At 48.0% G+C, this 13,853-nt stretch overlaps 5 protein-coding genes across 5 annotated transcripts; 3 read left to right on the forward strand and 2 right to left on the reverse strand.

The window, feature by feature from the left end:
- Positions 1-81: 81 nt before the first annotated feature.
- Positions 82-1,771, forward strand: PEX2_004370 (Zn(II)2Cys6 transcription factor; the record flags this gene model as incomplete). Its single annotated transcript, XM_016737715.1, has 2 exons — positions 82-138; positions 194-1,771. 2 exons carry the CDS (start codon positions 82-84, stop codon positions 1,769-1,771), a joined length of 1,635 nt encoding a protein of 544 aa, XP_016598771.1.
- Positions 1,772-2,007: 236 nt separating this feature from the next.
- On the reverse strand, positions 2,008-4,705 carry PEX2_004380 (uncharacterized protein; the record flags this gene model as incomplete). Its single annotated transcript, XM_016737716.1, has 5 exons — positions 2,008-3,014; positions 3,070-3,128; positions 3,192-3,549; positions 4,034-4,060; positions 4,123-4,705. 5 exons carry the CDS (start codon positions 4,703-4,705, stop codon positions 2,008-2,010), a joined length of 2,034 nt encoding a protein of 677 aa, XP_016598772.1.
- Positions 4,706-9,612: 4,907 nt separating this feature from the next.
- Positions 9,613-10,738, forward strand: PEX2_004400 (uncharacterized protein; the record flags this gene model as incomplete). Its single annotated transcript, XM_016737717.1, has 4 exons — positions 9,613-9,771; positions 9,841-10,127; positions 10,213-10,426; positions 10,487-10,738. The coding sequence occupies 4 exons, from the start codon at positions 9,613-9,615 to the stop codon at positions 10,736-10,738; spliced, it is 912 nt and encodes a 303-aa protein (XP_016598773.1).
- Positions 10,739-11,619: 881 nt separating this feature from the next.
- On the forward strand, positions 11,620-12,909 carry PEX2_004410 (zinc-dependent alcohol dehydrogenase; the record flags this gene model as incomplete). Its single annotated transcript, XM_016737718.1, has 4 exons — positions 11,620-11,770; positions 11,857-12,230; positions 12,284-12,362; positions 12,425-12,909. The coding sequence occupies 4 exons, from the start codon at positions 11,620-11,622 to the stop codon at positions 12,907-12,909; spliced, it is 1,089 nt and encodes a 362-aa protein (XP_016598774.1).
- A 33-nt stretch (positions 12,910-12,942) lies between these two features.
- Positions 12,943-13,332, reverse strand: PEX2_004420 (putative C6 transcription factor; the record flags this gene model as incomplete). The annotated part of the gene is made up of 1 exon (XM_016737719.1): positions 12,943-13,332. The coding sequence occupies one exon, from the start codon at positions 13,330-13,332 to the stop codon at positions 12,943-12,945; it is 390 nt and encodes a 129-aa protein (XP_016598775.1).
- Positions 13,333-13,853: the final 521 nt, after the last annotated feature.

Consider the following 13,853-nt stretch of genomic DNA (forward strand, 5'->3'; position numbering starts at 1 on the left):
AAACCTGAGCCCGAAAAATGGGCACATAAATTCATTAGCCTTTCATCTACCCCGTGATGACAGCTTATCGGTCTTGACACCATGGTGGGAGTTCCGCACAGTACAGGCTGTGCTCTATGTCGCGAGCGACGGATCAAGGTAAATTTCAATTCTCACGGTAAGATCGAGCTCAAGGGCTAATAAGGATCTCCAGTGCGACGAGGCAGTCCCGGAGTGCAACCCGTGTCAGAAATATGGCCGCGCCTGTCCGGGCTACAAACGAACCTTCCGCTTTCAAGACGAAGGCCCCAACCTCGCTCGGCGACATCGCTCCAGCACGCGACGAAAGGGGAGAGGCGCATCGGCAGGCTCAACCACATCGGCAGGCTCAACCGCGTCGGCTACATCTTCAACCCGAACGGACCGATCGCCCCCCATTCACGGTGACTCCGCTACCGCTGCAGACGTAGTGCGCGGCAATGCGATTGCGCTTATACAACGACACTCCTCCTTGGGCGGCTGGGATGAAAAGGTGTCGCCGTCGCTAGTGCGCAAGTCGTTCCGTGCGGCACAGCCACAATTATTCCTCGACTTCATCAGCACGTCGTTTCCGACCCTCTATTATCATAATCGGTTCCGGTCCGGCGATGCGCCCGGGTTCGCCGAATATATTGTCATGAATTTCGGCAACGATGCCTACCTCGACTCTGCGGTTTGCTGCTTGAGCTCCGTCTATTTAGCACACTTGACTCAAGATAAGGCTCTCCTCCAAGCAAGTCGGCAAATGTACTCCAAGTCGCTGCGTGAGGTCATCCGGTCCATTGCGAAACCCGAACATGCCAAGTCGGACAACATGCTTTGCACATCCATTATCCTCAGTGTCTTCGAGATGTACGCGCAGACCACGCCCGACGCCTGGGTCGTGCACTCCGACGGCGCCAAGCGGCTGATGATAAGCCGAGGCCCAGAAGCGCACGGGACCGGGTTCGGAAGATGGTGCTGGATTGCATTCCGCGGCTTCCTCATCGCCACAGCAGTCTATGAGGGCAAACCCTGCTTCCTAGACCAAGAAGAATGGCAATCCTACGCGACGAAAGTCAGGGTTGAAGACTGTCAGAAATCAGGGGAGTGGTCTGCATACGGAGAAATATCCGACCTGGCTTTCATGGAAATCGCCAAATGCCCGCGGTATATCAGCGAGACTCGGGATCTGCTTTCAATGCCGACTGAGCCAGACTCAACCACCTTCACAAATCTCATCGCGCGCATACATAACACTTCCCGTCAGCTGCGCTCGCTCACTACAGAGCTCCGGGCATGCATCAGTGCGCATAGTGAGCGCCAGCAAGGTATCGTCCAGCGGCCCGGATCATTCATAGGTCCCGTACCAGAGATCTTCCCGGACACCGGTCCATCCCTGCTCCTCAATGGAGCAGAGAATATGCTAGAGACACTACAACAGCTCTCCGACCGTCTTGGAGACCGATTGCGCTTTGTTTCCATCGCGGATTCGCCAGATTCGTCTGTTGCCACGCCACCCAGCAGTGGCAGTGAATATTCCACATCCCCCTATCCTGCGACATCGAAGAGCTTCACCCTCCCCTTTCGCATACATTCCGAGCTTGGACAGGGTCCGTCTAAGACCTCTGATCCACATGATCCCCGTGCTGTGATCTGGTTGGATCGCATAGCGTCGTCAATGGGTGTCCTCGGCACAAAGGTCCTCCTGGGTGACGAGAGTGATTCAGTACAGATGGTCGGCTCATCACCTCAAGTGGTGGAGCTGCCGTAGTCAATGGTGATTATTGCGTTGACATGAAATGTAATACGAAAGGATATCTGTTCCTAGCCGGTCTAGGATGAACTTTCCCCTACCACACAACATTACACTCTACCTCTACTTCCCTCCCCAACATGAACAAATGAACAACTCAGATATCCAAATTTGATGGGTCTTATCGGCGTATATAAGTATAGAGATATCAGATGCAATCATATTTTAATCTCACTTGAATACAAGGTACCATCCTAATAATCCAAAGACTGCTCCAACAAGCTCCTCAACTCGCCCCTTTCAGCCTCCAACTCCTTACTCAAACTCGGCGCAAGCATAAGCACCCGCTGCTGTGGAATAGTCCCCTCAACCAACCCCTCCAAATCCGCAGCCTTGAATCCTAGATCCTTCAACCCACGCGGCTGATCACCAAGCGTGACGAGGAACTCCGCAATGGCAGCCCCAAGCACCTCGCCCGCACTCTCCCGCTTAACATTCGAGATATCCACACCAAACGCCTCAGCCGCCGCTAGATGGCGATCAGGGTTCGACGCCGCGGTAAAGCGGAAGACAGCAGGCGCAGTGACAGCCACGGAAACACCGTGCGGGATAATGGGATGATCAACCTCATAGCCTGCATGCTTATAACCCGGGTTCTGGCTGGAAATCGGGTAACTCATACCATGGCAGAGGTGAACGCCTGCATTTCCGAAGCCGACGCCTGCGAGAGTAGCCGCGAGCAACATCTCCGATTGTGCTTCATGGTCATTTGGATCGCGGACTGCGCGCGGCAGGTACTTGACTGTTGCGCGCAGGGCGGCGAGGGAGAAGATGTCGGAGATAGGGTTTGCGCCCTGATAGGCGGGCCGGTTGATGGGGTTTGTTGGGCGCGGGGTGCGCTCGTTGTATGGGATTGCGGTCCAGGATTCAAGGGAGTGGCAGAGGACGTCGAGGCCAGAGGCGGCGTGCACGGCTGAGGGCATGGTGCGGGTGTTGAGTGGGTCACAGATTCCGAGGGTTGGCTTCAGATTTCGGTGGGCGATACCTGTTTTAGCCTTTTTGGAGACTAGGTCGAAGATTGCGGTGCCTGTTGTCTCTGAGCCTGTGCCGGCTGTTGTCGGGACGGCGACGAGGGGGAGAAGGGGTCTGTCTACTGGGAGGCCTTTGCCCAAGGGTGCGTTGACGAAGTCAAGGAAGTCTGCTTCGGGAAAGACGGTATATAGGTTCATCAGTTTAGCCGTGTCGATTACGGAACCGCCACCTGTTTTGGTGTTAGTTTGTGTATACCCTAGGGGTAGGGGTTCAGGGAGATGTACCGACGGCTAGGAAGGCATCGGGTTTATAGGGCTTAGCGAAAGCGATAGCCTCTTTTATACTTAATTCGGAAACATGTTAGTGTCTATACAACAGCCACGCATCAAGCTCGAGGTTGACTTACGAGCTATCCTTGGGCTCGGTGCGAACTTTGTCAAAGATAGTAAACTCAATGCCTTCACGGGTAAGACCCTCAACGGCCTGCTTCATGGCATTAAGCTTGGCCACATTGGAATCGGTGACAATGCACACGCGCTTTGCGCCGAGGTTGGTAAAGTCCATTCCGACCTCCTTGGTCGCGCCGGGTCCGAAGCGAATGCTAGATGCCGCCATCTCGAAGGCATACTCCTTCTCGCGCGAGGGATCCACAGGTGTGGACATGCGGCGCTTTACATGGTTGAGCAGAGATGGGGTTTGCTGGTGGTTGTGGTGGTGGTTGGGGTTCTTGTGGCATGGGCAGTTGGGTGGGTGAGTGTATTGTACTGTGCGTAGCAAGTTCAGGGCTCGATTGGCCGCCGAGGGGGCGACTCTGATTGCTGGAGAAACCATTGCTCTATGTTTTCCCTAGACTGTGTAGGATGAGGAGAGAGGGAAAGTGAAGTTGAAGTAGAGAAAGGTCAAAGAAGGTCAAGAGACTGGAAGAAGAAATGTGGGACAAATTGGGGAAATGCGGGGAAATGCCCCGGACTTCTGGCCGAGGTTTGTTTTTTGGTTCTGCACTCTCTTTCTCTCTCTTCCTACTCCCTTATTCCGGTGAATTATTCATAGCTATCCAATATATTCATATAGGATTCTCCAAAATGGAGAAACTGGAATCCAATGCCTCTATATCCTACAGCCGAGGTTGAAATCCGCCGATCATGACGTCTGCAACCCTATATATCCTCCGCGACACCAATAAAAATGAGTAATTAGACATACGAAGTCGAGTAATTCAATTGAGCATCACTAACATATCCAACTCACACACATATCCAGATTCCTTAACAATGTCTGAACATAAATTTTATACTCTGATCCCTTCTCACTCCAAACTAAACCCGTAAACTCTCAACAAAGTGACAGGACCAAATCCGTCGAAGCATCAACAGCCCTCACCTGACTTCCAGCAGGCGGAACTCCATTCTTCCAAGAAATCAACGGTTCAGAAGGCGTGAGACTCACCGGGTGACCGACAAGCGGATCCCCGAAGACATCAGAGAGATCATACCACACTTTATCCTGTCTCAGACCCCGCTCCTTTGTAGAGGAAAGATTGTATGCAAAAATCATCTGCGGCGCACTGGTATACAGCCCGTCACGGTTGGTGCTGATTTTGATTGCGATGCCGCCAGTGTCGGGGTTCTCGCGGAAGACCTCAGTGTACTTATCGTTCGGGAGGAGAGTTCGCTCCGGTAGGACCGTAGAGGCCACGGACCAGAGGTAGACTGGGAATTTGCAGTTGTTGTGCACTATCGCATGGCCCAGATTTCGGTGCGCCGGTGGTGGCGTGCTCAGTGGTCTCAATGGGCCACTGCTTGAGGATGGATAGGCACTGAAAGCAATGTCTCTTGGGCCGTGGTGGTTGTTGTGGATTTTTGGGGTCGAGAGGGCGAGAGTGGTGAGCGAGAGGAGAGGGAGGATAGTTGAGAGATGCATCTTGCTTGATTGATTGTGGGGCTGTTGGGATACTCTTTCGTTATTCCTGGGTTAGAATTAGGAATGGGGATGGCTTTATATAGGCGTGTTCTATTCCTGCATCTAGTATCATTCCACTTGTTGTTGTGTTGTACTGCGAGCCTAGACCATTGGATCTGATTCTTCGCGGCAGGATGCTTCTAGGCAGTTGCTATGAGCCCTAGCTCAGGGGAAATTGGACGCCAAGTCATGTTGTGCTATGTAGATGTGGCGCAAAATGAAGGGGTGCGAAACTATCACAATGTAGTAGCCAAGGAGGACCCCTCCGATTGTTCAACAGAAACAGATGAAGAATGTTACCATTTCCCTAGTTAGTGCCCATGTTGACTTTTTATCCCCAGAGCAAGATCGGACGATCGACAAGATTGATTTCCGAGATTCTTAAGTTCCAGCGTGGAATGTGCGGGCCTTTCATTTTATATTGTATGTTGAGGATAGAATGGGAAGAGCCAAACTGTCGGATATTTTACAGGTGTCTAATATAATTTACCAAAGAATGTGAGTACTCTACCTCGAGGTATAATTTAAAAAGGAATGAATCAAGTTATTCTATAGTTATAGGCCAGACTGCAGAGCAAAGTTGAAGGATTATACTTCTTCAACAACCTTTATAGTCAGTTCCACCCGTGAACGGCATGACACAGTCTGGATACACAGGCTGATACTACCATCTGAAACTCTGGACTTGATCAAAATATAAAACTCGGTGGCTAGGGCAACTGTGGCGTTCTAAGCATTCATTTTCCCCCTCAGGAATGTGAGCTTTTATAGCGAGACAACACGGAGAATTCTTTTGGGTTTGAAACCACCGAGGAATGTCAGATAGAGAACTTCAGGGGCTTATAATGGAGATATAAGCCCCTCCTAGAATGGCCTGCTGCAGAACTTGAATTTAAGGAATAGGACAACTCGGTAGTTCATGTGGCACGCCCAAAGGTCGGACCCTCATTTGTGGCATCTTCAGCGAGATGTCCAACATCCATTAGAGAAAATGGTAAGACAGACCTAAATTTCTGTGCAACATACGAAAGGTTTGATAGATGTAACACTATACTGTGATTCAGACTAGGAATATCGCCATCTTGCCATTGCAGCAACCCGGTGGTTTAGCTAGAAAGCCAAACGATTGATAGGGCTAGATGAGATATAGATCTAATCTGATATAATTACTCTACCTAGGTATGTAACAAATTTCCAGTTCTTCGAAATTTTGCTTGAGATCAAGATGTGCCAAAAAAAGAAAGTAATTGTATGTTCAAAATATGATGTCAGGTTTGTACATGAAAGTAAGTATATGATAGGTGTGACCAAACTAGGAGTCGTGAAAGAAAAACTTTAGGAAGAAGAGCTGAATAGTGTTTAATAATGGTAATTCAAATGGATTAACAGCTTGTATGCCTAATGGAGGTCATTGTGCACCTAATTCAACACTATGTGAAACTGCACTATGAAAAGATGCTCAGAATATAGCTAAAAAGAAGAAAAATTCAGGTATAATCAATAAACCTACACCTAGGGAATGAAGGTAAGGGTAAGTTTTCGCCCAGATCAAATCCATGACCCGCTTAGAATGGGATACTCTTTAAGGTGCTGAGAACGGCGGTACCTATGCGAGCGACAACCCGAACGAAATTAGTAGTAGAGTCAACAATAGTAGCAGAAGTCTCGAAGGCAATAAGCTTAACTATAGTAATCTAAGTGTTATTAGTTAATATTGCAAAGGAAGCTACATAAAAGACCCAGTTGTCATATTCAGTAGCGCCGTTCCAGCTCATGTAGACAGTGGCACCAGAGCTGGTGATTTTCACCGGTATGGAGGGTTCCAAAAAGGAAAGGCAGTCCACTGGCAGTGGTAGTCGCAGTAAGATGCAACTTCATTGTCGTCACCATCAAACTTCTTGACCTTTTAAATGTAGTCGTATGCCAGGAAGGCATGACTGTCTACCTCACTAAGTAGCTAGCAGCTACCGTAGCTAACGGAGTGGATGGGGTAATTGGGGTCATTCAGAGAGCGGAGACCAGTAACCGTCTTCTTGTGGTGATGGAGTTGATGTGGTAAGCACCACAGGGGAAATCCTGGGAACCGACATCCTTTCTGAGTCGCCGGTGGGAGGTGGTGGGAATGTAAGCCTCATGCTCAATTGCACCCCATGAATGTACTACCGAACTTTTGTTGGGCTTCAGACAGTTTGGAGAGTACATCAATCTTGAGGGGTTTTGAATCAGCCGTAAAAACATTAAGTGCCACGCATCTGTTGGATTTCTCGTCCTAGGCTAGTCAGATCGTTGGGTATGTACCATGGCCAGGCTTACGGACTACCCGGTAGCGGCTGTGGAAATAACCCCGATTCGTTATTGGGTTCATGGTTGGATCGGTCGATTTTAATGTAGTGACAAAATAATGTACGAGGTCGAGGATGAAAATATTCTAGGCTCGCCCTCTTATGAATGAGACGATGTGGAAAAGAAGCGGACGAATGTAAGGACCTGAGGAGCAAGCAGGATCTTCTCATTTTTCGTATCGCAATCAAGGTGTTCTGATCTTAAAACGAAGCTGGTACATATTCTAGCTTATTGGTCTCGCCTGTATCAGCTCGGTAACATATAAAGGAGGTGAAGAGGCTGTAAGAGTCGAGAGGAACGCGAATGTTAATATTGGGTCTGGGATAAATTCTCTCCGGGCACTCTGCACCTTGTGTAGTTCTAGCATAAGCAATTGTTCATAGTAAAGGCATAAAACAACAAGCAAACATACACATGTCCATTTACACATAGATGTTTAGTTAAGAAAATATTCGTTGAGCTACCACGTGCAGAATATATATACGCGATGAAGTGCTCTATACTCTTTTAAGGGTGTAATATTATACTAATAGCTGGAACCAGGTGATCCCCAAGGATATATTTCCTCCTATTCATAATATTTAGAGTCTGCTCATGCCGCGTACAACAGCAAGAAGCCAGATCCCACAATGAAGGGAATGTGGCCATCGGAAGACAGTCTCAAATTGCAGAAATTGGCTACGGGTGCGACAGCTATGACGTGTTGGTTGAACAGATCATCAGGCGCAGGGAAACCGCGGCAGACAAATATCATTGTTCTAATTCACTCTTCTTCAGCGCTATGTACCTTGGTTATAAGTAAAAAAGGCTTCTGTGCGGTTCATGCTTTTTACCTCTTAGTATGTCGCAGAGTGATAAATCGAACATGTCTTCCCTTCTATAGCTAATGATCATCCTTCTAGCTAAACATGTAAGTAAAAGGATATCTCAAAGAACATCCAAAAAGAAGATCGAAGTGCCGTCTTACAAATAAGGTCCCTTATGTCATCTCGAACCGGATAAGTTTGACTACTGAAGCCCTACATCTTTGAGGATAAAGGCCTCATACGCGTCCGCGTCCTCTCGCATATATCCAACGAGTATCGCAGGACGTGTAATTGCAGGATTGGCAGTGTATTCGGCTCATAAATGTTAGAAGAGATCTGCGACTGATGCCTATTACCAATTTTCTTTTGCACTAGGCGTGGTGGAAGTGGTTGTGGCTTCAGACTGTTCAATTTTATAATTTCTGGGTTCACTCCCCGCGCGATCGGAAGTATTGGATTGCGTATGTTTCTAACGTTCGTTGCACGTTCGCTGCATGTTTGCTACATTGAGTTATACGAGCACCGTATATTGGATGGCTTTAAAAGAGGTAAATCTGGTGGTATACTCGGCCCCGGGGTAATGGACCATTGGCTAATAGCACAGACTCCACGGCACTGAAGGACCTCGGGAACCGCATGCATGTGCTGGGGTAATTAATAACATGAACCTGTGGATCGAGCAGAGAGTCCTATTCTACTTTCGTAGGTAAATTGACGAAGAGAAAAAGTGTATATAATATGAAACATTTCGTTGACTAAAAGCTCGGGTTAAATGACCCTCCATCGCCAAGCGACCAGTCAATAGACGTAAGAGACGGAGAAATAGCGGGAACACAAAGACCTGACAATTAGACTTCTTAAGGTCCTTTGTATCCTTTGTATTCTTTGTTTTTTTTTATGACCTCAATGTTCTTGATCTTCTTTGTGCCGTTGAGTTCTGAAACACGCGTGTTTTGGATCTTTGCTTGATCTATGTTGTGTGGAATAGTAAAACTGCCTTTCTTTAGGCCACTTCATTCTTGATTGGCCTCAAAATTATGACAAACGCGAGATTAAAAACCAAAATACCGTGCAGTAGCTCGCTTAGCTCGTAACCCCATGAACGCCACCTCCGTTTCTCCGCAGGCACGGACACATCCGACTCATCGCGGAGACCCCCCAGTCAGGGGGTCTCAGGGGATCTCCGGGCTTTTCCCGGGGTTTCCCCAAGGCAGTGTGAAATTGCCTGGCCAGGAAGATAAGAGACAAACGATTGTGGTGACATTGAAATCTAAAGGTGTTTCTAAAGGTGTTGCACGTTGAGTCTTCAACTTCCCAGGTTGTGCCCTATTCCAGCCTACAACCCCTGTAGAGCCAACAACTTTAGACCATCTGGTGGCGTCACAAATTGCTTTTTTTCGGGTTGAATTAGCCAAATAAGACAAGGAATAACTTACGCTAATTGCGGTGCTTATGCGAATCTTGAATTAATAAATTATAAATCTCCTTTCATCTTCACTCTGAACCCTAATGATGTTGCACGTATGCGCGAGATGAAGACGGCTCTTTTTGTGACTTCTTTGCCTTCATGAAGTTTGCGCTTCATCGATTTTCTCTACATCTCTCTCTATTGTGAACTCTTCCCCCTATTCCACCTCTTCCCTAATTTGCCTAGCCTTTGTTTACCCTCCACGATAACTCCCCAGCAACCGCCGACGGTTGACATGAATACAGCCCACGATGGCTACCGATCATATTTCGAAGCCTTCCGAGGCCGATGCCCTGATCCTCGAGGCTTGGGGTCAGGGTCTGATGGTCGGAAGTCTACTCATTATGGCTGCTATCACTCTTGCCAATATGAAGTCACATATTCTCTTGCATAAGTTGATCTTCGCTGAGGTAAGGAAAAAGACTGGCCCACTCATATATGGGCTATGAATCTTCGGCTAATATTTGGATTGACTATAGCTCATCCTGGCTATGGCCCATGGTACTTTCATCTTCCCCCACGAGCCGGTCTACGGCTGGTATCTATCCGTGACCGCGATCGGTCTCAACATCTCCTGGGCTCTACATAATGTCATTGCCTGGATGAAGAACCGCCCATTCTTATCACGAAAGGTCTCAATAATCTACATTACCACTGTGATCCTCTGCTGGCCCTATTGGGCTCTGGAGATCTATGCGAACTTCACATACTTCAACAATATCAATAAGATTTTCTTAACGACTCGGCCAATGGAGCCATTATTCCGGTTCGTCATTCCCCTTCTGCCCAAATATCAACTACTGCTCTTTCAAATTTTGAATTCCTGTCGCCCTAACATAATCTATCAACAGCGACCCATGGTGGATCTTCACAACGGCCAGCCTATTCTGGACAATCAAGCGCGAGTACAACTTCGGATTATGGGAGCTAGTAGTAGTCAGCCCACGCTTCGGAATCATGCTGGCAGCAATGTGTCTGTCAATTATTTTCATGATTGTCGATACCTGCAGCGTGTTGAATGTCTTTTCCAGCATGCTCCCAACAGGTGTCGAGCCGTTCTGGAAGGTAAACCCTACGCTGTCCATCTAGTTTCCATTTTCCCACAACACACACTAACAATCCCAGTTATCCTTTATCTTCAAATGCCTCTGCGACACAGTCATTCTCGACGACTTCAAGACCGCCCTCGATCACTTACGCGTACACTGGATGCGTAAGAAGAACGGGGAGTTATTTGTCACTCCACTTACCACCCCGAGCTCCAGCCCTCGTACATACAGGACACGAAGGGATATCGAGACTGGTGATTTGCCTACTACCCCAACTACCCCTACGAAGGGATCTTACGCCCGTGCGGTGCATATGGACGACGTTTAAATGTTTAACGAAATTCCCGGTACCCCATTGCGGATGGCGTGTGACTACCTGGATTGCGACTGTTTTCTTTTAGTCAGGGCTTTCGGCTTCACATTATGCGTTGGCTTCACATTATGCGTTGGGAATGGTGTTTGGGGCTTTGAGTCTGGTTTCTTGATCTCGGGGTATCCGGACGGATGGACTGAAATTATTGCGATTTTACATACCCATTTTACTTGAGGATAGTTAGCGATTTGAAGCGTAACATCCAAAGAAGAAGAAAAAGACAAAACAAAAAAAGACACAGAAAGCTTCCATAGGTTAAGTAGTCAATGGAACATACAAGTCCTCTTCTTTTCTATTTGTACATGCTGCCATAGGTAAGGAGATCTGCAATGCACGAAACCCCCCGGAGAATTGACTCGGAGAATTAGCATGTTTTCATGCAGTGTCACATCTATGAAGTTCATTTTCATGGTCTGACTACCAATGGTAAAAGGTATCCAAGTCTGATCTACTCTATTTATCCGAGTCTGTCTTGTTGATATTCACATCATCTACACAAAGATTGAATAGGCTGTCCACTTCCTCCTCACCTGATGATCAAATCACATCTCTGACCAGTCATATCTATTACTTGGCCTGGATTGGAGAAAAAACTGATAATGCAAATTCCCCGCTCAAGATAGTACATCATGCACCACTTAATGTACACTCGGAAAATTGAGGTGGTTCATTGATGACACGACATCCCACAATCCATACTCAGTATCACAATGTAGGCTCGAGTTTTGGATATAAATATAGCCATTTCGCCTATATAACACGCATAATCCAATATCTTCTAAACATACCCCACATTCCATCCAATATCTCCTCGGCAAGATAAAATTCAAATAACAATGGACTCCTTCAACATCCCACAGACCCAAACAGTCGCTCTCGTCCATTCCCTGGGCGGCCAAGTCGAGTTCAGAACAGACTATCCTGTGCCAATCCCGGGACGCAACGAAGTCCTCGCCAAAGTGCTCTACACCGGCGTCTGCCAGAGCGGTATGTATTCTGTCAAATTGTCCAACCAGCGCTCTCACTTGAATGCCATCTATCTCTCAACAAGAGCCAGTCTAACACATCAACAGATCTACATACTAAATCCGGCACCGCAGCCGGACCAGACGGCAATTCGATCACAAAGATTAAACTTCCACACGTGGGCGGCCACGAAGGTATCGGCCGGGTGGTCGCGCTTGGACAAGATATCACGCACGCCGCGGGTCTGAAAGTCGGCGGGCTGGTCGGGATCCGGTTCGCAAGCCGCATCTGTCGACGGTGCGAGTTCTGTCTTGCGGGTACAGAGCAGTACTGCATTTCTAGTACGAACCATCTTCACCACGAGGATGGCTCTTTTCAACAGTACATTGCGCTCGATGCGGATTACTTGACGATTTTGCCTGATGATGTTGATCCAAAGGTTATGGGGCCGGTGCTTTGTGCGGGTTTGACGGCTTATAAGGTGGGTTTGGGGCTCTGTGTTGTGTGGTTTGGAGTTAATTGGTGATTGATTAGGCCGTCTTGAATGCGAATGTTCGTCCTGGGAATTGGCTGGTGGTTGTTGGAGCCGGAGGTGGTCTTGGGCATTTGGCTGGTATGTGTTTTCCTTTTCTGTGTGGTCTGGGAGATGAGTTGCAATCGACTGATATTGTCCAGTTCAATATGCAAGAGCTCAAGGGGCTCTGGTAATTGGTGTTGACACTGGTCCTGGTAAGGGAGAGTTTGTCAAAGGTCTCGGCGCGCAGGAATTTATCGACTTTGCCTGTGAGGATCCCGTCAAGAGGGTGCTAGAGATTACTGGCTTGGGTGCCCATGCTGCTGTAGTAACAGCAGGTAATGCAAAGGCGTTTGCACATGCTTGTGATATGCTGCGGGTTGGTGGTACTTTGAGTTGTGTTGGTATTCCCCCGGGAAGACCGAGCTTGGAGACTCCCATCTGCACGATTGTGATCAAGGGCCTCAGGATTACGGGTAATCTGGTGGGCTCGCTGAAGGAATGTATGGAGGCTGTTGATATGGTACAACGTGGTATTGTCAAGCCTGTGGTCAAGGTCCGGCCATTTAAGGATTTGCCTCAGGTATATGAAGAGATGGAGAAGGGTGATATTTCAGGACGGATTGTCCTTCAGATCACAGAATGATCCGGTGGAAGTTTTGACCAGATGATTGTTAAATTATCTGCAGATAGGTTGTTCTAGCCAGTCTGATAAATCTGGTATTAACTCGTTCTGTTCATCGAGCTCGCTGTTTGGTATGTATCCGAAAATCTGAGCTTGACCACCGGGTCCATTTCCGCCCAATTGCAGGCCCGCATCTTCCTCCCCGATTGTCAGTAAGCGAGCTGGAGCCGCGACTAGAGCCTCAGCAGTTTTAGCTCGAATTATTGATTTTAACATGGTATCCTGCTCGAGAAACGGGGCTATCTTCTGGTATAATGCATGCAGAAAGTCCTGTGGTCCTAGTTCGAGCCGAGAACTTATTTTGTGTGGGGACAAAATAACCGTGTCCGCCAGCGAGTTGGCAACTTCGAAGCATTTCAGTAACTGCAAAATGACATTAGCCATAGCCTGCATTTCCTTGGTATCAAGGCACTAGCCTGGTCTCGTCCTAATGGGAGCAAATCCGTATCACTAAAACCCCGCAAGGCTTGCAGTAAGGCACGGCCAACTTGCGCTGGAAATCCAAAAGCCAAGACGGATGTGCACGGCGAAGAAGACAGTAATCCCAAAGCGAGTGCCTCTTGCCAAAGGATAGTCCTCATCCACTCCCGCGTGATGTGGTAATCTGCTGATCGGGTCGAAACGTGATTAGCCATGCTGAAGCATAGTGAGGCAACCTTCAGCTCGGTGTCGGTCAAATGTGTAGCCATGATAACCCCAGGACGCGAGTTGCGCCGTATCGATATTTGATCAAATGCAATGAAGAGCTTAACGAGCTCTAGCAGCCCTTGGGCATGAAAATCAGCATTCATATCTCTCTCCAAATTTATTAATTCAGGAGGGTCAATATATGAAGGAGAGAGATTCAGGTGTAGTGAATAACCTCTGTGGACAGTTAATAAGTTACTCTGCGTGTTCACAGGTTC

The sequence above is a fragment of the Penicillium expansum genome (genome assembly GCF_000769745.1).
Source record: "Penicillium expansum strain MD-8 chromosome Unknown contig8, whole genome shotgun sequence".
Lineage (NCBI taxonomy): Eukaryota > Fungi > Ascomycota > Eurotiomycetes > Eurotiales > Aspergillaceae > Penicillium > Penicillium expansum.